The 24,600-nt window shown below is 34.4% G+C and overlaps 1 protein-coding gene across 1 annotated transcript; it reads left to right on the top strand.

Moving 5' to 3' along the window:
* The first annotated feature begins 4,739 nt into the window (after positions 1-4,739).
* On the top strand, positions 4,740-5,655 carry LOC131033110 (LOB domain-containing protein 11-like). Its single transcript, XM_057964242.2, has 2 exons — positions 4,740-5,016; positions 5,173-5,655. Exons 1-2 carry the CDS (start codon positions 4,858-4,860, stop codon positions 5,542-5,544), a joined length of 531 nt encoding a protein of 176 aa, XP_057820225.2. The 5' UTR covers positions 4,740-4,857; the 3' UTR covers positions 5,545-5,655.
* Positions 5,656-24,600: the final 18,945 nt, after the last annotated feature.

The following is a 24,600-nucleotide window of genomic DNA, read 5'->3' as shown; positions in this document are numbered from 1 at the left end:
TGATGTCAAAGGGGGAGTAGTATAGATGTGAAAAAGAATAAAAGAGTTGCATACATTATGGGGAGTTATAGAGTTTTTGACTTTTTGGAGATATGGAGTATTTTTCATATTCAGCTTAGGAGGAGCAGGGAAGGATGAAACCGGCAGATGAAACCTTGACCATTTTTCACATGAGTGTTGCCATCAACATCAAAGGGGGAGATTGTTGGAAATTGACACTCTATTGGTTGGTTTCACTATGTTGTCATTGATGGCAACATGATTTTGTGTTCTGGCTTCATGTTTTGGTTCTATGGTCACCAGCACCGGTTGGACATAAAGATTTCCTTGGTTACCGGCAATGCAGGGTGACATGGTATAGTAAAGGTTATCATTATTGGAGGCCAACATATCTTGGATCCAGCATTGGGAATTTGTTTTAATGTTTATACATTTATATTATATGGCCGATAGGTAATCTCATATTGTATATATCTTTGTAAGTTGACATAAGGTATAAAAAGTTGTGTAGGGTATATAGGTCAGTTAAGATTAGATCATTTTTGTAATAGACATGGTGATGGATATGTGAATGTAATATGATATGAAATTATTGTAAGGGTTATTCTTGTAAAGGGTTTGGGGATTAAAACCGGAAGAGATAGAGCTTAATCTAGAATTGTATTCTTGCATAGAAGATGCTATCTTAGCAGTTCACACTTCTCCAGATTGTAGTCTGGAATTTTATGTAATCAGTGAGGTTCCTGTTGTGATTGAGCAGTGTGCTCTAGGCTGTAAGCCTTCCGGCAAGTGCAGGCCCCTCATATTTTGTAATATCTCTTCATATGGCCAGTGGATTGATATTGTGGGTCACAAATTCCACCATGGTTTTTGCTCTTTGAGGTTTTCCTCGTATAAATATGTGTGGTATGATTATCATTTATGTGTTGGGCTTATTGGTTTCTTTACTTCTTTCAATTCTGTATGTACTGGTATACCTGTTGGTGTATGCTTATTTTAATAAGGCTAAAATTTACTATTCCAGTATAAAACTGATTCACCCCCCCCCCTCTCAGTGTTATTGGTTTTGAACACCCTACTCACTGAAATATAGAAACTCCCCAAGACCCAGGGAGTTATATTTTCTTCTTCTTATTCTCTGAGAAATTTTCCAGAGTACTCTATTTTCCTTTTGCTATATCATACGCCACATCCTTCTATTTGGAGTCCTTTTGGGAGGGTCTTCCAACCTTTCTAGCCCCTCCTACACTCACTTTCTTCTTCTTTTTATTTTTTGTTGTCACAGTTGTCCATTCTTTATCTTTATTCTCATTCGTAGATAACCAAAACTTGAGCTTCATTACTAGTGGGGTGGATGAGAATCCCAATATTTGGAGGTTTTCTTTAAATTTCCCAAACCCATAATTTCTTTTCTTCTTGGGGGTCTTTAGTTGGTTTTCCTAGTTAATATTTTCCTTATCTTGAGTTGGGATCTTTCCTTCCTTTTCAATATTTTTTTCTTTATTTTCTTCTCCACTATTCTGATCTTTCCCTTGAGAGTGTCCTAGTTCTATACCACTTCACCTCCCACGTCCATGGCCTTGGATAGTTGGTCATCTGATATCACATTATAAAGAAATTGGGGACCTTCAATCTGAGCATTTGCAACACATGAAGTAGTTGTATGGCAATCTATTCTCTTTTTCTTGTCCTTGGCCAAATTATTTTTAATCTCTTTATTAGAGAGTTTAGCCATTCCAAGGGGGTCCATCTCCAAACAGATCTCAGGCACTTTTTCTTGTTCCTCTTCCACCCTTTTCTGACCCTTGGCAGACTTTTGTTTCATCAGTTCCACTCTTTTATTGGCAGAGATAAGATGACCATATCTTGCAAAGTTTTGGTAGGAGGCCTTGGTATTCTCATACTCTATTTGTTGGACCCAATAACCTATCCTCGAGAATAAAGTCACCCTGGTTGGCAGGACTATGTTAATGGTAATATTAACATAGATTCTAGAAAACAACAAATAAGACTTGTTTTGACTAATATTGTCAATAGCAATGAATTTTCTAAAGGAGTTACCTTTTCCTGTAAGAACTTTCAGGTTCCAAAACTCAAGAGGTAGCCCAAGGAGACGAATCTAGGTGGGAGCCACAACACCAAGATCTAGCTAAGGGTTGAGGTTAGGTTTCCATTTATAGAGGGAGAGGTAGTTGCTGATCGTGGGGTGAATTTGGAGAGGTTAAAACCATTATCTAATTAACTTATGTTGATTGATGAGTTGACTCAATTCATTAATTTGTTAACTATTATAATTAACCAAATTTGTGGATTGGCATTGCTAGAATCCAAAGAATATTTCTTGTTGGGCCTACTACTCCTTCCCACCCGAGTTAAGGGTCCAACAACTATCAAGCCCCAACCCACCCTATTACTATTGGGTGGCTAGTGATGGGTAGTGGACTACTCTATTTTGGGTTTAGACCTTTTCCTTTTATGGGGCTGATTCATTTCTTCTATGTTTTGTGATGGTTTCTCTGATGGTAGTTCCTATTGACTGCTCGGAGTCGTGAGCTCAGGTAATTATTTATTGATAATGTATTTAGTTGAATGTATTTAATCATTCTAAGAAAAATATTTCATCCTGATGATGAATCACTGAGTGTGATTCGAAAAGTTGATGGGAAAAAATTACACACAATCGAATCCACAAAAATAAACTAGTACAAAAATATTTCTTTAAATATTTAGTGGGAAAATAATTTATTTTATAATTAAACATTAAAATATTGTTCAATTAGTTTAATTTTTGTGAAGGTGGACTAATTAGGGTGGAATGAATTATTTGACTAGGTAGACAAGTGAACAAAATGTTATGCTTAAATTTTGTCCCTATTAAAGATGGTGTTGTCACTTAACAAAAGCAATGTTGTCTATTTAAGAAAATAAAATATAATGCTTCTTAGGGTGAAGAGGATTTTGATATATGCTAGTAAATTTGAATGAAAGGGATGTTAGTAAAGTGGAGGGACGATGCCCCCTTTAGCAATTTCTTTTGAAAAATATCACACCAATGATCTCTGGAAATAATAAATGGAGGGACAAATTAGATAAATCATGAAAATAAGGTTCAATGGAAGAGAATTGGAGAAAGAAAGAAGAAATACAGAAATCGAATGAAAAATAGTGAAATGGGGTGAAATTTGTGATTAGGAGAAAATGAATGAATATAGGAAGGGGTTTGGAAATATTTTAGGATTTACCCTCAACACCTAGAGTACATAGAGAAAAGCAAAATTAGAGGTTGATGAAAATAGAGCATGTGCCACTAGCTCATCATTGAGTGGAGCCAATGTGACCTTATAGGTGACTAGAAAACACTAGCCCATTTGTATGTATCAAAAACTTATCCCTAAGGGTATATTAATTATAATAAATCATGCAAAAAACCATGGAAGCACTAATTTGGGGTGTTTGTGGGAGAACATGATGTGTGTGTTGGGTAGCATGTTATATGTGGAGTAGTTGATGTGTCTTACTAGAGTAACATGTACACATATGAAGAGTGTATGTACTTATTATGAGGCTTATCCATCATTATTTTAAATATAGGAAGTGATGTGCGATCTTTCACCATTTAATTTATATGCTCATAGGGTGATATGTGCCTAGTTTGATGCATGCAATTATAGTGAGATGTGTGCATCTCAGTAGTTTGGTGCATGTGACCTTGAAGTAGCAAATGCAAATAAGAATGGATTAGAGATAATTTTATAATAAACTCAGATGACTTTTTATGAATAAAAGAGTGATTGTTAGCGATTTATATGTTTTTCCTTTAAACTCTTTGGAAACTTCTTATGAAATGTAGCTCATTTGACACTTAAAAGAAAATACTTTATCCAATTGCTTTATGTAGTTTTTTCATGGAAAAAAACTAATAGAAATTGGAGTGATAACCCATGAGAAACATATAAGATCTAAACAATAAGAATGTGAGTGAACAACTAAATTGAAAATTGAAGGTAATGCATTAAAATAATCTCTATTGTTGATGAGAATAGTTGTAGATTAGAACTTCTATACAGTCAGTAGTAATGTAGGATCAAATAGCATATGGAGAATTGTAAAATGTGAAAATTTTAAATAGATACAATGAAAAAGATGATCACATCCACCATTAGATTTTATTGCATTTTGAATACTAATTTTTCTACATTTCTTGATCAATGAACCTGATTTTTATAGGCTAGATTTTATTACCATGAATTGAGTGTTCCTTGAATTTTATTTACTTCTTTCTATTAGCAATTTGTATTGATTGCATCTAAATTTATGGTATGCTTATATGTCTATTCCTTTAGGTACAATAATAAATGAAAAAAACAAATAAAATCTATGTATATAATTACCTCTTATATATTTCATAAGATAATTAGATCTCTAGAATAATTGTACATAATCAAAATATATATTTATTGACTTGGTCAAATTGACATGTTCTTTTCGTGTCATAGGATAATAACAAAGGAAGTAGTACATTTATGTAAAAAGGTTGCATAATAACAAGCTATATACCACCCAATCGTACATTTATACACATATTTAACACCTAATCATATGCAAACACCATAGATTCTGTCGTGTATCCGAGCATGCGCGTGATCAAATTTGTCGGCGTGACATGTTGATAAAGAAGAAAATGTTGTATTTACACCGGTGATGTATCTGTATAATTTGCGTCTGTTACTCAACTCTTTCTCCCAAATAGATCTCATCTATATATTCTTGAATTCGACTCTGATCTGTATAAGTTAATATGTATATTTATTTCTTCCTGCGGTATACCTAATTCAGCAGTACCAGAAATCAGAAGAGATGTCTCGTACTGTTTCCCCGTGTGCCGCTTGCAAGGTTCAGCGAAGAAAATGTGGAGATAAATGCCTCCTCGCTCCTTATTTCCCACCAAACGATCCTCAAAAATTCTTCGTAGTACACAAATTATTTGGAGCAAGCAATATTGCCAAAATCCTTCGGGTATGCATCAAATGCTTTTCCAGATTTTGGCCATGTTACTTTTCAATCGAAAAAGTTTGATTCTTCCCACTGTGCATTCCCACATATAATTGTCCTTCGTTTCACCATATGTTAGTCAGATCAACTTTATTTCAACGTCAATCCTTTTTTGTGCAGGATATTCCGGCTGAAAAGAGAGCAGATACTGTGACAAGCCTGGTATATGAGGCAAGTGTGAGAGTGAAAGATCCAATCTACGGTTGCACTGGTGCCATTTGTCGATTGCAGAAGCAAGTATTACATCTCCAATCACAACTGGCAACCACTAAGGCAGAGATCCTGGATGTACAGGCTAATCTTGCGTCTTTTGTCACAGCAACTAGAATGGATGTACAGGCTAATCTTGCGTCTTTTGTCACCGTGTTCTGTAATTCCGGTGAAACAGCAACTAGAATGGATGTAGTAGATCAAAACGATCCATTTAGTAATAACGAAGTAATAGTTTCACAATACGACGAGGACCCATTTGGATTATGGGCGCCACTGTGAAACTGTTAGGGTTATCTGTAGCCATGCCCACTGTGAAACTGTTAGGGTTATATAGCTTACCAGTCATTCTTTAATTTGGGATCATATATTTTTAGTCATATTTATAGTACATACAAGGAAATGGTGGTAAAAAATAATATATAATATTTTAGTTTAAATATGTGAAATTATTTATTTATTTATTGTATTCATAATTTTTTATTTTAAAATGATTATATAATTATATTATTAGCAAATAAAGATTCATAATATAGGTGTGCATTCTTATGGTTTAATCTATGTATATTTTTAAAATCTATATATTTTTATGAGCTTAAAATGATACACAACTTAAATGAGAAGCTTACATATCTACCTAATGGATTGTGGAAAACTCATACCAAGTACTAATAAGATACCTTTAAAATAGTCTATTTTAAAGATAAATATAATCTATAGTATAGATTAAAGAGTCTATTTTAAAGATAAAATATAATCTATATTATAGATTTATTGCTTTCTTATATTCATACAATATGTAGGAGTGATATATTTGACAAAACAACTACTTGCCTCCTAGAAGATAGTTTATTTATTTGTATAAAATTTAATTTATATTATGAATTTATAGCTTGTTGTGCTATTTACACTAATAACCCCCCTTCATGACAAATTCTAGCTTGTAGCCCATGTTAGATACCCATGTATAGATTTCTTATAGAAGAGTAAAAGAAGAAACCCCCCCTCCAAAAAAAAAAAAAAAGAAATCTACTTTTAAAAAAAGAAATAATACAAAGAGAATGCACACCAAGAACTCAAGGACTACATCTACCATAAAGTAAAATAAATGTTCTTTCAATACAAAAGAAATAAGAGATCTATGCCACTATCATAACACTAAATTCTTTTATTTTATTATTTAGATAATTTAATTATGTGTTAAAGTTATTATTTATCAAATAAGAATGTAAAAGTTCAATCTTTATGATAAATCAAATTACATTAATCCTTTAATTTTCTTTAGATTCTTTCATCATAGATACATTCAGTAAAAATTGATAAACTTTATCTTTGAGTTCATAATAAAATTTTATACATGATTTTCATACCATCACAATTATAAATATATAGGGTTTCCTTTTGCTTGTAGATTTTTAGTATATATTTCTAGTTTTTGCGGAAAAGAGGTCTAGTATATAGGAGAAATATTCTGAGGACAATGCAAGGCTATTTTGTTTTTTATTATATGTTCTATTCCGCCTGTAATGTTTAAATGCCTTGCAATTACTTATAGTAGTTTTTTCTTTATGGTGCTGAACATACTTATCTCGTCAAATTATATAACTTACTGTATATGCTCATTTTTAATAATAATTGAAACTGACTTTAGTCAATAGTTTACTTATTAAAAAAAAATTATCTAATGTATTTTTAAGTTATATTGAATGTCAAATAATTTGAATAAAAGTAGATTTTAATACTTTTTCATATCAAACCAATCCAATCCAAGATGGAGCTACTTTTACACTTTATGTCTATTTTTTCCAAGCATAATTGATCTTGAATTATCTGAAATATTTTTAAGTTATATTGAATTTAAAACAATTTAAATAAAAATAGATTTGAATGCACTTTTCTCGTATCAAACCAACCCAACCCAAAATGGAGCTACTTTTACACCCTATGTTTATTTTTTCCAAGCATAGTTGATCTTGTGGGCTGTGGTGTAAGGGTTGCAAGATGATGGAAAAGCCATTATGGTGCATGGAGGAGAAGATAAAAATAGTGAAAAATGGAGGTTTGTGGAAAAACAATCCTCCATTGGAGAATATGCATTAAAAAGATATCATAGCACTTTTTCCCAATTAATGGATCAAGGTATGAGGAGCGAGACAGAATCAGAGTCGAAGAGAAAATTCTTACCATACGAGAAGGAAAGGAGGATATATGGAGGAGGAAAGAGGAAAACCGTTTGCAAGAATTGGGAAGCCTTGAGAAGGACATCTGAAGCCACGTGAAAAAGGGAGGAGAAAAGATATAGAAGGTGGCTAGATAATTTGCAGAGTACTACTCTTCCGAGACTTCCACCTGGCCAGTTTCGTAGCATGGAATCTAGTCAAATATATTTGGGCATATCTTTCAAACTTTGTTACTTTTAACTAGGCATTTTTGTCAAACTGTTTGCATGTTATCTGTGCTTTTCCATTCTGTAAGAATATTTGTGCATGCAAAAAAAAAATGTTGTTCATCTGGACTACTTTTGCATGAAGGAATATAGTCTTTTGAATAAATATCTCACTAGAGTTTTGACCCAAATTAATTACATTTCCTTGAGGCATGTTGTTAAATGCTTCATAGATCTACACCTACACATACCTCTTTAACTCATATTCATAATCTGGCTTATTGCTAATAATGTTTAGGCCAACAGACATTGTCTCACTGTGCTTATTTATCACAGAATCGTTTAATTTGTCTACTGATGCTATACTTACACTATCTATAAGGTAGAATGACAGTTTCATCATATTTTATTAGTTTATCAGAATATTATGGGGAAATTTTATTCAATAATCACTCATGTTTCGTTGTAATTTGGTTTTATCGCAACACCCTTATACAGTGCAATTTGTTTAGACCATGTCCAGATTGTAACTTATTGTCATTACTTTTCATAGTTAACTTTCTCTACACATTACACATGCATATTATATCTTAATGTCGTTTGCAGATGCCATAGTAGCAATATCTATAATTGTATCTGTTATTCGCACTAGCATCTATCCTCTACATTCTTTTACATTGTAGAGAGTCTTAAACTTATATTCTCTCTCACCCACATTGTATGCCACATACTTCCTTGGATAATTATGGTATAATTAATTGTAATGAATCATGCAAAAAACCATGACAAACCAAATTTGGGTTGTGTGTGGGAAAGCATGATCGGTGTCTTGGGTAGTGTGTTATATGCGAAGTAGTTTATGTGTCCTCCTAGGTAACACATACATATATGAAGATTGTATGTATTAATTATGAGGGACATGTACATGATTATTGTATATGTAGGAAGTGATATGTGATATTCCATCATTTAATTTATATGTGTAAAGTGGAAAACTGTAGGACCTTAGCCAATTCACCATTTGGAAGAAGAGGGAATTTACTAAGCTCCAATTTTCACTTCAGGGAGGACTTTACATTCAAAAGAGGGAGATGAATCTACTAGACCTGATCCCAACGGATGCAAGGATTGAATAGTAAGTGGATTGGAATGGAATTAACCCTTTTGTAAGTTGATTAATTGAATTAGGAGTAAATGCTGGAAATAAAAATGAAGTATGCAAAAACAGTGAGCTACAGATTTAGGATTTAGCCATGCACCTGGAACTGAGAAATTTGAGATAATTCGGAGCTGCTTTGCGTGATCCAACAAAAGTTGCAAGAACCGTGTGTCTAGATAGGGGCGCCCTCCTATAGGTCTTCCGAACATTCCATGCGTCAAAAAGGGTTTTTCTGCCTCTATGAATAAAGCTTAATTCTTTGCGCACCTATTTTTTGTACACAAAAAGGAAGGGAAATGTGTTTAGCATAGGGGTTTGTCTTCAAATCAAACCCCAATTTTTGAATTAACCAAGTGGTTGAAATAAAGTAAATGAAATGACAGAAAGTAGAAATCCTCCTATTTTAGGGGATGTTGAATTGAATGAAATTGAAATGCTTATACCTCGTTGTGAAGTTTTGTTTGCCTCTACATGGAATTAGGTTTTCATGAAGTAGAATGTTGATCTCCTCCTCAATGCTTGAAATCTTGTCTCTATTGCTGCTCCAAAGCTTGAAGGAAGATTAAAAATGCTTAGTTTCTCTTCAATTCTTGCTCTCTTGAATGCTCAGATGCTTGATTGAATTTTGTTAGCTATCAAATGAGACAGAAAATCCCTCTTATATACTTGCTAGTGGGTTTAATTGACTGATTTTCTAACTTTTCCCAACAAAGGATGGAATTCCCCCTTCAAATTTGAGTTAGGTCCAAGGGAGAGGATCAAGGAAGGTCCCAAATAGGGGATCCTAGGGCGCCATGCCCTTGAGTTGTCCTATTTTGGGGTAGGATCACATGGTTAAATTGCAATTTGTTTTTGATGTGCATGAGCATATTGAAGTCTTTGATCAGGCTGAGGAGTGCAAACATTAAGGCAAAGACCCAAATGTAGTCGAAAATTGAAAGGGGTGCAATTTTAGGATGTTACATTTAGCCCCACTTTAGCTTGACTATCAGCTTAGGAAAATATTGTCGATAAAGTACAAGTAATTTAGATTGAAATACTTTCCCCATATAAAGGAGGCAAGATTCACTAGGCTCCCAGTAGACTTTAGAATCTTAAAACTTCAATGATAAGGTAAAAGGGAAGACCATGAGAGAGACAGAGAACCATCACTACAACTAGTAAAGTTCTCCTACTATGAGCCATGAAAAGAATACCAAAAATTACAAAGCAAATACAAAGTTCGCTAAGTAACTTTAAGTATCAAAAGAGACAATCATGAGCGGAGTCTATGCCCCCATGTTAAAGCGATTGTATATGACTTATCAGGAGCAATTTCATTAAGGTAGAATAGACCCAAAGAAGACAAGAACATTATCACAATAATTTAGCCCCCGACAGAGGATAAATCAAAGGATAATGAGAGCAAATCACAAATGACAAGGCGGTTTCACCTAACTTTGGAGTTAATATGCTTTGTATGATAACTCATGTATATCATGTATATATATATGTGCATAGAATCATTCTCATCCCCCAAAGAAAGGACGCCAATGTTGGCATTCTACACTCTTATGAGAATAGTTGATGTTTTCATTGATGGCAACCATCTGGCAACCAACTGGCAAGTCACCAGAAATTGGTTTATACATGCCCGACATCACAAATTTCATACACCGGCACTTCACTTACATCCTGATTACATCGACAACAAAGCATATCGACACTCCAGCCGACATGGGATAAAGTTTTGTTTATATGTTTGGAAATGAAATTATCTTTTGTAAAGCCGACATGGTATATTGTAAAAGACTCATATATGTATGAGATCTTATAAGTCATTCTGATATATGTGATCAGACAATTTTATATAAGGTGATATAGTTTATAGAGAAAGTTTTTGTTATAGATTGAGCTTAAACTGATACTAAACCTACCATGAGACATGTTGTTTTGAGAAGTGCATTGTATTGGATTTGATAATCCATTTTGTAGTCAGTGTGACTCTTTATTGAGCAGTGAGCTCTAGGCTGTTGGCCTCCTTGCATGTGTAGGGCCCTCATTGTAAGTAGTATTTATTCATTGGCCAGTGAGTAAATATTGTGGGTCATAATTCCTATGGAGGTTTTTCCCACAGTGAGTTTCCTCGTTAAATATCTTGTGTTATGGATGTTGTCTCTATTTCTCTTTATTGCAATAATTCTTATTTCCTGGTACACTATTTGGGGATGCAAAGTTTTAAACAAGTTTAAATATTTTGCTAATTGGTCAGACACTGATTCACCCCCCCTCTCAGTGTCTTTGGGGCTGTCATTAAATCTAACAATTGGTATCAGAGCCTAGTCCTCTATTTTTCAAAAGCCTAACAGCTTGAGGAAAATTTTGACACCGGTATGGATGAATAAATTAAGAAAACAGTTAGAAGGAGCTCTTGAAGATTTTGATGTAGAAACATTGAAGAATATCAAACTTGAAGATGATCTAAGGATTGCACAAGAATTCATTAAAGGACTTCAGGAGAACTTTTTTATAGAACAAAATAAAAGAAAAGAACTTCATGAGAAGATTTAGAATGATGATGATGAAAAGGAAACTCTTAGAGATGTTGCAAATAAGTTGAGATGAGAAAATAGTAATATGAAGAATGAAATGCAAGATATGACTATGAGGCTATGTAAATATATTGAAGATGGGAAGAAGAATGAAGAAGACTTAGCTAGGAGACTTAATGATGCTAGAAATGAAAATTTGAGACTTGGTCATGAAAATGATATGCTAAAGACATATTTGATTCACATGCAACATGATAAAGATGAGCTTGTGAGACAAGTTGGAATTCTGGAAAATGAGTTGGCTACTGCAAATAAACACAAAGACAAATTCAATAAAATTTTAGAAGAACTTGATGACATGCTTAAAAGGCAGAAACCCAATGGAGATACTAATGGACTTGGATTTGAACATGGAGAAAGTTCCGGTACTGCAAACAATCAAAATCAAAACAAACTGGTAAGACAACCTAATGCTTATAAATTTAATGGGAAATGTTTTAAATGCAACAAGTATGGTCATAGAGAAAATCAGTGTAGATTTAGAAATAATTAGAATACAAACTCACCCACTGGTCAATGTTCCAAATCCAACAAAGTTGGTCATAATTAAGAAAATTGTAGAATAAATGTGAAATACTATGTTTGTGGAAGATTTGGGCATTTATCTAATCAATGCAGATCATAATCTGGTCAAGGATATGGAAAGGCTATTCAGAGGAATAATGTAACTTGTTATGCATGTAATAGGATTGGACATGTTGCAAAATTATGTAGAAGCAAGAATGCAACGACCAACAATAAAGGACCTAGTTTGAAGGGCAAAGAAAAGGTAGATGAAGTAAAGCAAGAATTTTCAAAACAATGGATTAAGAAAAGTGATCAGAGAATTGATGAAACTATCTCTGCACCAGTAGAATAGAGTAATCCTCCACCGACAAGAGATTCTTCATCTAATTGAGGAATAATCCTTAGGGGTATTACAACAAGTTGAAGATCATGCATTCTACCCTCGGTTGATGGTGAGAAGATACGTTTCTTCTTTATCGGAGGATGTGTTAAGTTTTCACTTAATCGACGAGCATTTAATGCAGTTTTAAAGAACCTTTTTGACTATAAAGCACCAGGAAACCCTCATTTCGAACTCACCAAGCATTCAAACGATTAGAAAGAGCGAAATTGAGAAAGGCATTCTAAGGCAAAGTTGTGAAGTGATTTTCAAGCATTCAAAATTTCAATTTAAAGAGTCTATGGAGAATTCATGTCGTTAGAGTCAGTTTGCAAGATAACCAAGGAAGCAATTAAGGTAGTTACTAGTTTACCTTCAACCAGTAGTAGACTTTATAAAACCAAGAAGATACCTAACAGAGGAGTTATGGATTTAACCGGAGCAACATTTGATAATAGGTCACTTAGAGTGAATTATGTTAAGGACATAAATGTGAGATATGTGAGCATGGTACTAGGTTACAAAGATACTGATACAAATAGACTAAATTATGTTTCTAGTCTATGTATTCACAATGCCTATGAGATGGTAAACAATAATGTTAGGATCAATGTGTGTGAATGGATTAAGGATGAATTAATTGACAATCTAAAGAAGATTAATGGAGATAAGAAAGGTACTTTCCATTTTGGAAACCTACTAGTATGCCTAATGTTATACTTTACCAATGAGATACCCGACATAGGTCACAAGGATTTTGGTTATGACATCCAGGCAGGAAAACAAATACAAGATGCTTTCATCGGTATGGGCACTAATAGTGTTAAGAACATTACAGACTACTTCAAATCATTCCAATCTAAGATGAAAGCAAGAGAGAGACTACCATAGAGCATATTTTAAATATGACAAGGAAATTTGCTTTGTTATTAAGAGAGATGAAACTTGGATGGAAGCAGCAAGTCCTTGAACTATTTGGGTTATAGAGATGGGTTATGAGGTAGATCTACATGTTCTGGAAACATATGCTAAAGCTCTACTTGATGCACCAAGGGAGTCATCTGAGAAATTCTTTGGAAATGCAAACACTATTGAAAGTAATGTATCTATGCAGAAAAGGACAAAGAGAAGAGAAATATTTATTAGAGATGCCTCCAAGAAGGTAAAGGAGATCAAATAAAGTATCATGAACATCAGTGGTATATCAGCAAGTGAACTTGAAGAACTACAACCTAAAGCACATATTTCACCAGTTGTAACATCCTCCGATACTGCCAATAGTAAGGCTGCTGAGTTTAAAAGAGTAGAAAGGAAGAAAAAACCCTCACCAGTACCCTCTCCTGCACCTAAGAAAACCAAAACACTAAAGAAGAAACAATAGGCAGTTAAGGAACCGAAGAAGAAGCTTACACCTAAGAAGAAATAGACATCGGTTACTCCCACACTAGATGATTTACTGAATAAGATAACAGAGGAAGAAAATTTGTCTAATGTAAGCAAATGGTATAATACTTCAAATGATACTGGCAGAAACACCATTGAAGAAAGAATTATCTTATACTTGGATATATACAAGAAAGTTTTGATAGAAGTGATTGATGAGCTACCAAATGATCTCTACATGAGACTAGAAGCTAAAAGGCTATCTATAATGGAATTGGATAAGAAATTGAAAGTTGAAGCACTCTTGGCTATTCACCCAGTAAATAATAAGGAAGAAATAGATGAACTAATTTTTTGAAGCTAACTGGTGTGTATTTTTTAGTGGACATCGACAAGTAAGCCTGATGGCTAGAAGAGTAAAGGAGATTGTAGATGAGACAGTAGATAAATGGGATATATTCTTTGTAGAGAAGGAAAAGAAAGAGGAAAAGAGAAGACCTAAAAAGACATTCAAAGTATATCAGAAAGGCAAGGACAAGGGTAAAGGAAAAGTTGGTGGTTTTCCAAACATAAAGGTTACAGATAATATTCCACCGCCACCTTTGGATACACTACTGGTACACACAAAGGATCCACCGATTATTAATACTGAAGCTATAAAAAATGATAATACTAACCCTAAGTCTGAGATACTCTTTACAATGAATGTGAATACTCAAGAGGTAAACATTATTGTGGACAAGGAAACTTCAGAAGTGAAGACAGATAATGTTGATAATATAGTAAGATTTTAGAGAAACCGACACAAATTGTTGACTCTCAGGAAACTGAGATACTGACTCAAACATAGCAACTGATAGTAGAACTTTCAGAGAAATAAACTGAGGCAGAGGTTCATGTTGAGACCAAGTAACCAATAGTTATAGAGACACTGAAACAATTTGAGAAACCATTAAAGGTTGAGGTGCAAACACAGACTGATCCACCAGAGGAAAATAAAAGCAAAATGGATACATCCGAGGAAAGTAAAGAGGATATACTGAAGGTGATTGGTCAGACATCTGTTGAGATGAAATCTATAGCTGAACTGACTTATGACATTGCGGATAATATTATAGGTTCATCCGGACTTATATCATTTTTTGAGCAAGAAATGGTAGTTTTTTAGGAGAACGTAGAAAAAATTGAGAAAGAGAAGGCAAGGATAAAGTCTAATGCCCAGAAACTAAAAGATAAACTTGGTCTGAGGCTAGATAATTTGATTACTCAGAGAACTGAATTGTCTAAGGCAACAGTACAAGGAAAATAATCACTAGGTCAGCAGATGCACTATCTCACCGGTATGATCCAGCAGACTGAGGCAACTTTAGATGAAAGAAACAAATTTATGCAGAGTTTGAATATGATTTTGGCCAACATCTTTCAGATTGTAACCAACTGATTACAAACCTTGAGGTAGCATTTTTGTACTCTTTTGATTATTTATGACATCCTTTATCATTGATGTCAAAGGGGGGGTAGTGGAGAGAAAAATGCATGTACAGAGGAGATCACTTTCTTAGGGGGAGCACTTCTTTTTGGATTTCAGCTTTGGGATAACAGTTTTTAATTTTCTCATGAGTGTTGCCATCAATGGAAAAGGGGCAGATTGTTGGCATTCTACACTCTTATGAGAATAGTTGATGTTGTCATTGATGGCAACCATTTGGCAACCAACTAGAAAGTCACCGGCAATTGGTTTCTACATGCACGACACCACAAACTTCATACACCGGCAGACACCAACACCAACAAGCACTTCACTGACATTTAGATTACATCGGAAACAAAGCATACCACCACTCCAGCCGACATGGGATAAAGTTTTGTTTATTTTTTTTGTAATGAAATTATCTGTTGTAAATCCGGCATGGTATATTGTAAAATACTCATATATGTATGAGATCTTATAAGTCATTTTGATATATGTGATGAGACAATTTTGTATAAGGTGATATAGCTGATAGCGAAGGTTTTGGTTATAGACTAAGCTTAAACCGGTACTGAACCTAGCACGAGAGATGTTTTTTTGAGCAGTACATTGTATTGGTTTGATAATCCATTTTGTAGTCAGTGTGACTCTTTATTGAGCAATGAGCTCTAGGTTGTTGGCCTCCCTGCATGTGCAGGCCCCTCATTGTAAGTAGCATTTATTCATTGGCCAGTGAGTAAATATTATGGGTCACAAATCCCACCGAGGTTTTTCCCACATTGGGTTTCCTCGTTAAATATCTTGTGTCATGGTGTTATTGCAATAATTCTTATTTAACGGTACACTATTTTGGGATGCAAAGTTTTAAGTAAGTGTAAATATTCTGCTAACTGATCAGACATTGATTCACACCCCCCCACCCTCTCAGTTTCTTTGGGACTATCATTGAATCTAACAACCAGCATGGAAGAAGGGAGCACATGTGTCTTTTGAGTCAACATGGGAGAGACCAAAAGAGATTTCAATGCTTTGCATCATCCTCAAGTAGACAACACTAGGGACAACAAAGAGAAGAATATTGAGAACAAATAAAAGAATGTCACAACAAGCAAGAGAGGAGAGAGAGAGAGAGAGAGAGTCTATAGTGCTAGTCAAGCTAATCAAGCACATCATCCTCCCCCAGATTTTGCTGATCATTATTTTAGGAAGGTGGAAAATATGTAAGAGGAGCCACATCAACCATAATAAATGGAGCTATCACAAGTTCCAAACAAGGATCATGGTATAATTCTAAGTCACTTTGTTTGTTACTAGGAGCTAGGATTAATGCTTTTAATTTTTTTGTAGATAAGTCATTGTCAATGTCAACATATTCATATTCATCATAAGAAATATTAGGATTAATATTTTCATCATTAAGAATATTTTCACCTATTTCTTCATCAATATTAATAAGAATAGGAGCTCTAATAGTATTAGAACTTGAACCATCATTTATCTTAAGCATTTTGCATCTTGGAGAATTAGGTTGAACATATTTAGGAGAAAATGGAATCATGACAATTGTTGGTGTTTTAGGAGAAGAAATGGTTTGGAAGGCAACTTCACAAGCTCTAGCACAATGTCTCCTTCAATGTTCTCTCATAGAATGGTTTCGTCTAGTCTTGGCTGAAGATTGAGGAGGGTTAGGTTCAATAGGTATAGGCTTCATACCTTCTTCCAAGGAAGGATGAATGGGTCGAGGTCTTTTAGGTTGGGTAATAGGATAGTTTGATCATTTCTCTCTATAAGATGGAGGAGGAACCACACCATATAAAGAAGGAATAGGAGGTGTAGGAATGAGACTGGGTCCATCATGAGGAGGAGGGATAGGTCTAACCTTAGGAGGGATAGTTTGTTTTTAGCAGGATGAGTTTTTCTACCTTTGGGAGGAAGAGGAGACTCATCCATAGGAGAAGGAATAGGTTCTTTGTTAGGAAGAGGAATATCTCTCTTCTTGGGAGAAAGGACACCCTTCTCTTTAGGAGAAGGAGTAGGTGCCTCTTTGGGAAGAAGATTATTTATTTCCTTAGGAGGAAGAACAATCTTATCCTCAAGAAGTGGTATATGATCATCAAGAGGAATGCTAAGTGTTGGCTTTCTTGGTTTATCTAAGGATAAAATCATTTTATTTTTCCAATTTTGATATCATCTAAAAAGAGCATCACTTCTAGGTTCAAGAGGCTTGAATTATTCAGAACAAAAAAAATCAAGATAAACATCCCCACGCCTCATTTTATGTTGAAATATGCTATGATTAAAAGTTATGATTTCACCATTATGAGGAAATTTCAAACACTTATGAATAGTCGAAGTGATCACTTTAATGGAAGAGAGACAAGGAAGTCCCAACTTCCCACAAAATTGATCAGATGGAGGAATGATTAAAATTTGAACATCTAAGCATTTAGTCCCAACATCAATAGGAAGTGTTATAGAACTAGTAAAAGGACAAGAGAAGCCATCAAAAAATTTAACTATCACATCAATATCATCGTATATCACTTGATGAAATTCAAAAGTATAAAAAAATTATTCAGTTATCACATTAACCATGAAATTAGGATCAATAAGGACTCCTCTAGTGGTTATACCTTTGATTTTTGCACTTATGTATAATGGGCCATCGGGTGCCTTAATGGTCTCACTAGGATCAAATATTATGCACAAATCTTTAGGAGGATCTAGTTGGTCTACAAGATTCACCATGTTATTAGTTCGAAGGCTCACATCATTGGAAGAGAAAGCAAGATGTTCAGTCTCAATAACATTAGTCGAATGGGATGGTAAAGGATTAGTGAAAATTTGAAGGTTTTGATTAGGAGGAGCTAAATATTTGTTTCCTTTACCATTCATAGCTACCACAAATATAATGTTGTTATCAATCAATTCTTGAATCTTAATTCTTAATAAAAAACACTTTTTAGTATCATGATCAGGTTGATGATGATATTGACAAAAAATATTTAGCATCAAAGTAAGGGGAAAATGTTTTAGACAGATCAATTGGTTTTATTTCGAGAAGTTTCAACACATTATTTTGTATTAATTGAGACATAATGCTATGAAAATATTCGTTCAAACGAGTAAACTCTTTTTCTCTTTTAAAGAATTTAGACAAAGGAGGAACAGGTGTAGCACCTACGCATTGACTATTGTTGTTGTTGTCATTGAATTTGATGAATTCTTTGTTTGGTTTGAATTTCGCAAATGGTTGTTGAGCACTATCACCCTTATCACTTAGAACCATAAAAGAAGATGATTGTTCTAATTGACTCACAATCAAATGATAATTGTGAAGTACTTGTTGGCATATTGGCATAATTGTTGATGATATTGATGATCCGGTATAAGGACTGTTGGTGATGATATAGTTGAGATGTTGTTTGATGACTTGATGATCACTTTGTGTTTTTATTAATGACAACTATCGTTACATTGTTTTGTCATGTTATCTAACCCATCTATGATTGAATGGAAAGCTATGGAATGGATTTGACAGTTAATTGGCAAATAGGACTTTAACCAGTAAATGTGAAACTATGTCGTGCTTAAGTAATTGGATCTTGAAATTGATGAAGAATTGGGTGTTGCAATTTGGTATATGTGTTTGTAACATTGTAATGAGGTTATGACCTAAACCGCATCATGTTTTCGCTACCGGAAGTCATGTTTGTGATTCACTAATGTATTTTTTATAGGGTTTTAGTAGGGTTTAAGAATCAATATTCAAATATTATGACCGGTAATGATTTTGAGTTTGGCAGTGTATTACATTATGTTTGTAAGATGGTGATGATGTAGTTGAATCCACGTGAAGTGTTTCAATGATGTTTTGTTGCGATCTAAGGGAATTTCTTGGGAATGAGAGAAGTGCTTGGTAGAATGAGCTAAGGGTTTGAAAGTGTATCAGATCAATGTGTGGTGATCATTCAATGAATGTAATTCATTTTTAATTGATTGTAATGATCCATATGATGATATGTAATGACTTGTAAAGATTTGTGATGATCTATGATGTAAAACTTAGTATGAGGTTAGGGTTTTGTAACCAAATAAGTTGTAAATTCTATTTAGGGTAAGTTTGTGATGATTTACTGTGTCGGTGATCAAACGAAGAGTTTGTGGCTGAATGAGTGTGTGTGTTTGCAAGAGTGAAGAAGATTGGAGAAGGAAAGGATCTGTACAAGCAAGCAAAGAGTGTTATTTTCAAATCATACATCTATTGTTCCCTAATAGTTGTAGCAGTCTCAAAATACCTTAAGTAGGTAGGTCCTGACATGCCTGACTGTATAAATCCCTTCAGCGGGTCACTCATTAGGTTGGATTCTAAATCCTTTCACTAGGTTACTCCTAAAAGAGTAAATCTCCTAATAGGGCTGAGGTAAATCCCTTAACCAGGGGACTCCTAACAGGTTCTGATCCTAACGGGGCATATTTGTAAGCTCTTAACCGAGCTAGGCTCCTAACAGGCCGTATTCCAAAAGAGTGCAATTCCCACTATGGTTTTTCCCATTAGGGTTTCCATGTGAAAATCCTAGTGTTCATGTGTTGCTTGATTTCTTATGTCTTGAGTTGATATCTTTCTATTGCATGCATGTTGATGAACACTTAGAAGAACAATTTGATGAATCTAATCAACAGTATGATTTCAGTTATTACTAGTACTATTTATGAGTTGTTTTGAAAGAAGTTTTTGGTGGTTGTTAGTGTTTTAAAGTTTACCACCATTATTGATTCACCCCCCTCTTTGTAATAACAAGTTCCTCACAAATAAAAATTGGTATCAGAGCCTTGGTCCTCTGTGTGCACAAGCTTAACCACTTGAGGAAAATATCTAGAGGAAAATGATGAAGGAGGGTCCAAAGTTTACTAAGGAAAAATAGACAATATGGAAAGACAGAATGAAGATTTATATCAAAGGTATGGGTTCTCATTTTTTACAGCATGTTACTACTAAATATGTACCCCCTATCAGTCCTCTAACTCCAGATCAGCTTAAGGAGCAACAGGAAAACAACCAAGCACTGGAAGCCATTGTAAGTGTACTGTCTGATACTGAATACATTGATGTAAATGGATTAGAAACTGCATTTAAAGTTTGGGATAAATTAGATCTAATCTATGGTGGTGACAAACATGTTCAAAAATCTAAGGAAGAGATTCTTAGAGGTAAATTTGATGATATGAGAATGGTAGATGGTGAAAATATAGCTCAGTATAGACAAAGTATTAAAGAGGTTGTCGGTGGTATCAAAAGTGTTGGAGGAAAGATTGAAGATGACATTTTCGTAAGTAAGATGTTAAGAACTCTTTTATCTACCTATGCTATAAGAGTTTCTACTATTCAAGAGTTAAGGTCAGTAAGTAGTGATAAAGTCACTGTTCATTATCTCTTTGGTAAACTAACTACATTTGAATTAAATAGTTTTGATAATAGTATTTCTAAGGCATATGAATCATCTTTTAGAGCATCTGTAACTGGTAAACCTATGAGAAAAGGGAAAGATGTATGTCACAATTATGGTTGCATATCTAGTCATGATGGTAGTAGAGGAGATAATGATGATGATGACCATCTGATGGAGTTTGAAGCTCTTCTACCCAAGAGACTTCCAACAGGCACTGGTAAATATAAAGGTAAACTACCTCTTAAGTGTTTCTCTTGCAATAAGATTGGACACATTGTTGAAAATTGCCCTAACAATGATAGTAAGGAGAAGTTTAGAAAATATAAAGGAAAATGAAAGAAACAATGCTATGTTGTAGTTGATGAAGGTGTGACATATGAGGAATCAAAAGATGATGACAATGAGGAGATTGGCTTTAATGATGTGAAGGAAGACCTAACTAATGAAAAGGCCTTGGTATCTCAGTTTGACTCTAATGATGAGTGGATAATAGATAGTGGTTGTTCACATCACATGACCAGTGATATGAACAAATTCACAGCCCTTGAAGAGTTTGATGGTGGTGTGGTAAGATTTGACAATAACTCACCCTACATGGTGAAAGGTAAAGGATATATTTCACTAAATGGTAAGAGTAATGCAGATGATGTTTATTTGGTTGAAGGTTTAAAACATAACTTGCTAAGTGTTAGACAACTAAATGATAAAGGATACCATCATGAGTTTAAAAAAGGAGCACTATGCAAGATCATGGGATGCAATGGAGATTTGATTGCTACTAGTAAATATACTAGAGGTTGTTAGGCCCAATATAGAAAGCTAATGTACTAAGAGGGGAGGGGTGAATCAGTACTTCAAATCCTTTTCTTAACAATATATTTACTATTAAGCATAAAATGAATAGTGCAGTAACATAATATGATGCTAAAATAAATAAATAACAATCATACATGATTCACTCCATAAAACATATATTTTGGCTATGCAGAAACTCTTGGTTAGAGAGAAAAACTGCAGTGGGGATGGCACCCACAACTTCACTACTGTAATAATAAAGGTTGCTTGGTTACAACTACATGTTTAGCTATTTTTGATAGCTTACCCTGTTAGGAGTATCAAGATCTGTTAGATCTACCTTGCTAAAGGATTTTACAACAGTTAATCTAAATGTTGCACCTAGTTAGAGGCTTTACAATTTATAGACTTGATTAGAGTCTTTTACCCTGTTAAAGGTTTCTCTTACAACTTCAAAATATTATAATAAAATCATTACAAATATCTACAACTTTACATCTAGAATGTTATAACAGATTCTATGTGCTTTGAATAAGATTACCTTGCTTATAGTATACCTTGATAACCCATATAGTAACTCGGTAAACCCTTCTATTTACTTTGTTATTTGACTGTTCTCTAAAATCCTTCTCGGTGACCTCTATGTCTCAGTAATAGTCATAACACTTAGTGCTTTCACATGTCTTGCTTCATATATTTCTATATCTTCCTTTCTGTCATGGTACATGTATATGTGTGATCTTAATCTCTTATGTCGGTGATCCATTCATTGCTTCGATCTTACAAACATGTTTTATTGAATGAATAACCATGCAAAATATTTCATTGGTTAGATGACCTCGGAGTCGTACACAATCTTTAAGTGCAATTTCCAATGTTATAACGGTTCTATGTTCCTTGATCTTGTAACACGTTTCCATATGTGTGTCCAGGTTCAATGAATTTGGTAACATGTTTCACTCGGTGTGTCATCTTTGCTGCTCAGTAGACATGGAATGATACTTGGTAGACAGCTCGGTCCATACTGGGCTCTATGACTACTTTCTTCTATAACCGACTGGACTGTGCATACCGACTAAATATTTCGATAAAGATAATCGACTAGTGTATATAGAGTAAATTTGAACATAAAACTAATGGAAACTTGATAAGTAGTAACAATCTCCCCTTTTGACATTAGTTGAGATGTTTGACAAAAACTACTTTCAAAGTTATAACTCAATAATCTATATACTTTGCAAAATTTGACTATACTGATAGTATATACAATAGTCAATGAAATAGTAAATTAAAATATACTCCCCTTAACAATATACTATACAAAACGCTGATTTTGCATGCTCGGTGATCTGCTCTTGTTCTTTTCTTACTGTTCTGTTCACTACTTGGTTCACTGCTCTTGCATACTTTGCTTACTTTGCTCGATATACTCCCCCTGTATACTGCACTTCTTTTGTTTGATACTATAATTTGATGCTTTGAATACTATATCACTCCCCCTTTTTGACAAACATCAAAATTTAGTTACCATTCAATGGTGGCAACTGGTCAAAAATGGATTTGTACTTTGTTCGTGCTTCGGTGAGAGAGACAGAGAGGGCATCCTTTACACTGTCTATTAAAGAATTATGTGCTTGAATATCAGCCAATAATGATATTAAGCCATCTAAAGTGCTTCCCTCTTGTGTAGTAGATAAGTATGTGGCTTGGTTGATCTATTCTTGGACAGATGAAAGATGAGGAAGGAATAATGTCTGAAGTGTCATTATGTCCATCCCAATATTGTGTTCTTCATTTCTTAGGTCTAATTATTGAGCCATGAGCTGTTGTAACTTTGTATAGAAATTTTGAACTAAATTGGGCTCTGTGGTAAACTTATTCGAGAGATCGGTGATCTCTTTCTCAATTGCTTCTATTTTATTTTTGATATATTTAATGAATAAAGAAAATGTATAGAGTTTCTAAAATAAATAAAGAATGTGCTTGAGTTGAAGGGACAACTCAACAATAAATTTGACAAGTTTGACTTTGCCAATAGCTATAGCTTTTCGTACCTCTTCTATCATTTTTGCAGTGAGCTCTTTGTCTTTTAGCTTGCTCAAATATTCAGATGCATCTACTACAGATGTCTCTATCTTGGTTAGGAGTTTATCTAGTTGAATGTGGATGGCTGCATCTTTGGTTATTGTAGCTTCAGGTAGCATATTTGTTAAGACTGCTTTCACCTTCTGAATTACTTTATGTTTCTTTTGAATAGCCATTTGCTTCTCTTGTTCAGCCTTTGCTTTGCATAGTTCACTGAAATCAATGAGTGCTTGCCCCTTTAATTTGGATATATCAACATTGGGCAACACTATTGGTTTTGACAAATCTGCTTTGAAACTATGTTTTTTCATCTTCTTTTCTTTACCTTTCACCGATTGAACTAAGACAATGGCTTGTGAGGCTTGATGACCCTCGGTAGGTTGCTCGGTAGAGGCGACACTTTGGTTGGATTCTTTAACCTCTATAGTGTCCTTTCATGTCTCGGTACTCGATGTCTTAGTTGCAACATTTTAAGTGCTAGAAGGTGCTTGAGAAGTTTGTTCTTAAGTAGTACCTTCTCCTGCTATAGACTTGTGACCTTCGGTGCCTTTATCCATATCATGAGGGGCTTTGGTTGAGACAGGTTGATTGACTAGTGGATAAGGTTGAACTTGTTCCAAGATTGATTCACTGGATACAAGTTTTGCATATGCATTGCCTTCTATCATTTTCTATTTAGGTGCCTTTGTATCCATGATATCTTCATCTATTTGAATGGTGTTAGCAGGGCCTTGCTCGGTAACATCAGGATCTTGCTCGATGAAATCAACTATTTCAACTTCAACATGCTCACCGGCATCCTTGTTTCTAAAGATTTCCTGCCACTTTTCTTTTGTCTCATTTTCCACTTCAATATACAGCCCATTCATCAGTTTCAAGTCTTTTTGTTTGACGAGGAACTTTGTGTGGTAGGTTGTCAGATGTTCTTTTATTTCAGCTACTAACATGTCAGGAAAGAGATGTACCAGACTTCTTTCTCTAGTCTGTTTCTCCGAGTCCAAGGCATATTGCCACCTGTTATCAATATGTGCATATAATTCTTTTGGAAGAGTATTAGAGACTTCTAATGGGACCAATCGGAATTTCAGAAGTGTGCAGATGACAACTTCTTCTATTTGTCTCTTTTCATCAT

Source organism: Cryptomeria japonica, chromosome 3, assembly GCF_030272615.1.
Source record: "Cryptomeria japonica chromosome 3, Sugi_1.0, whole genome shotgun sequence".
Lineage (NCBI taxonomy): Eukaryota > Viridiplantae > Streptophyta > Pinopsida > Cupressales > Cupressaceae > Cryptomeria > Cryptomeria japonica.
Note: the sequence above shows the minus strand (reverse complement) of the source record. Positions and strands in the feature narration are given on the sequence as shown.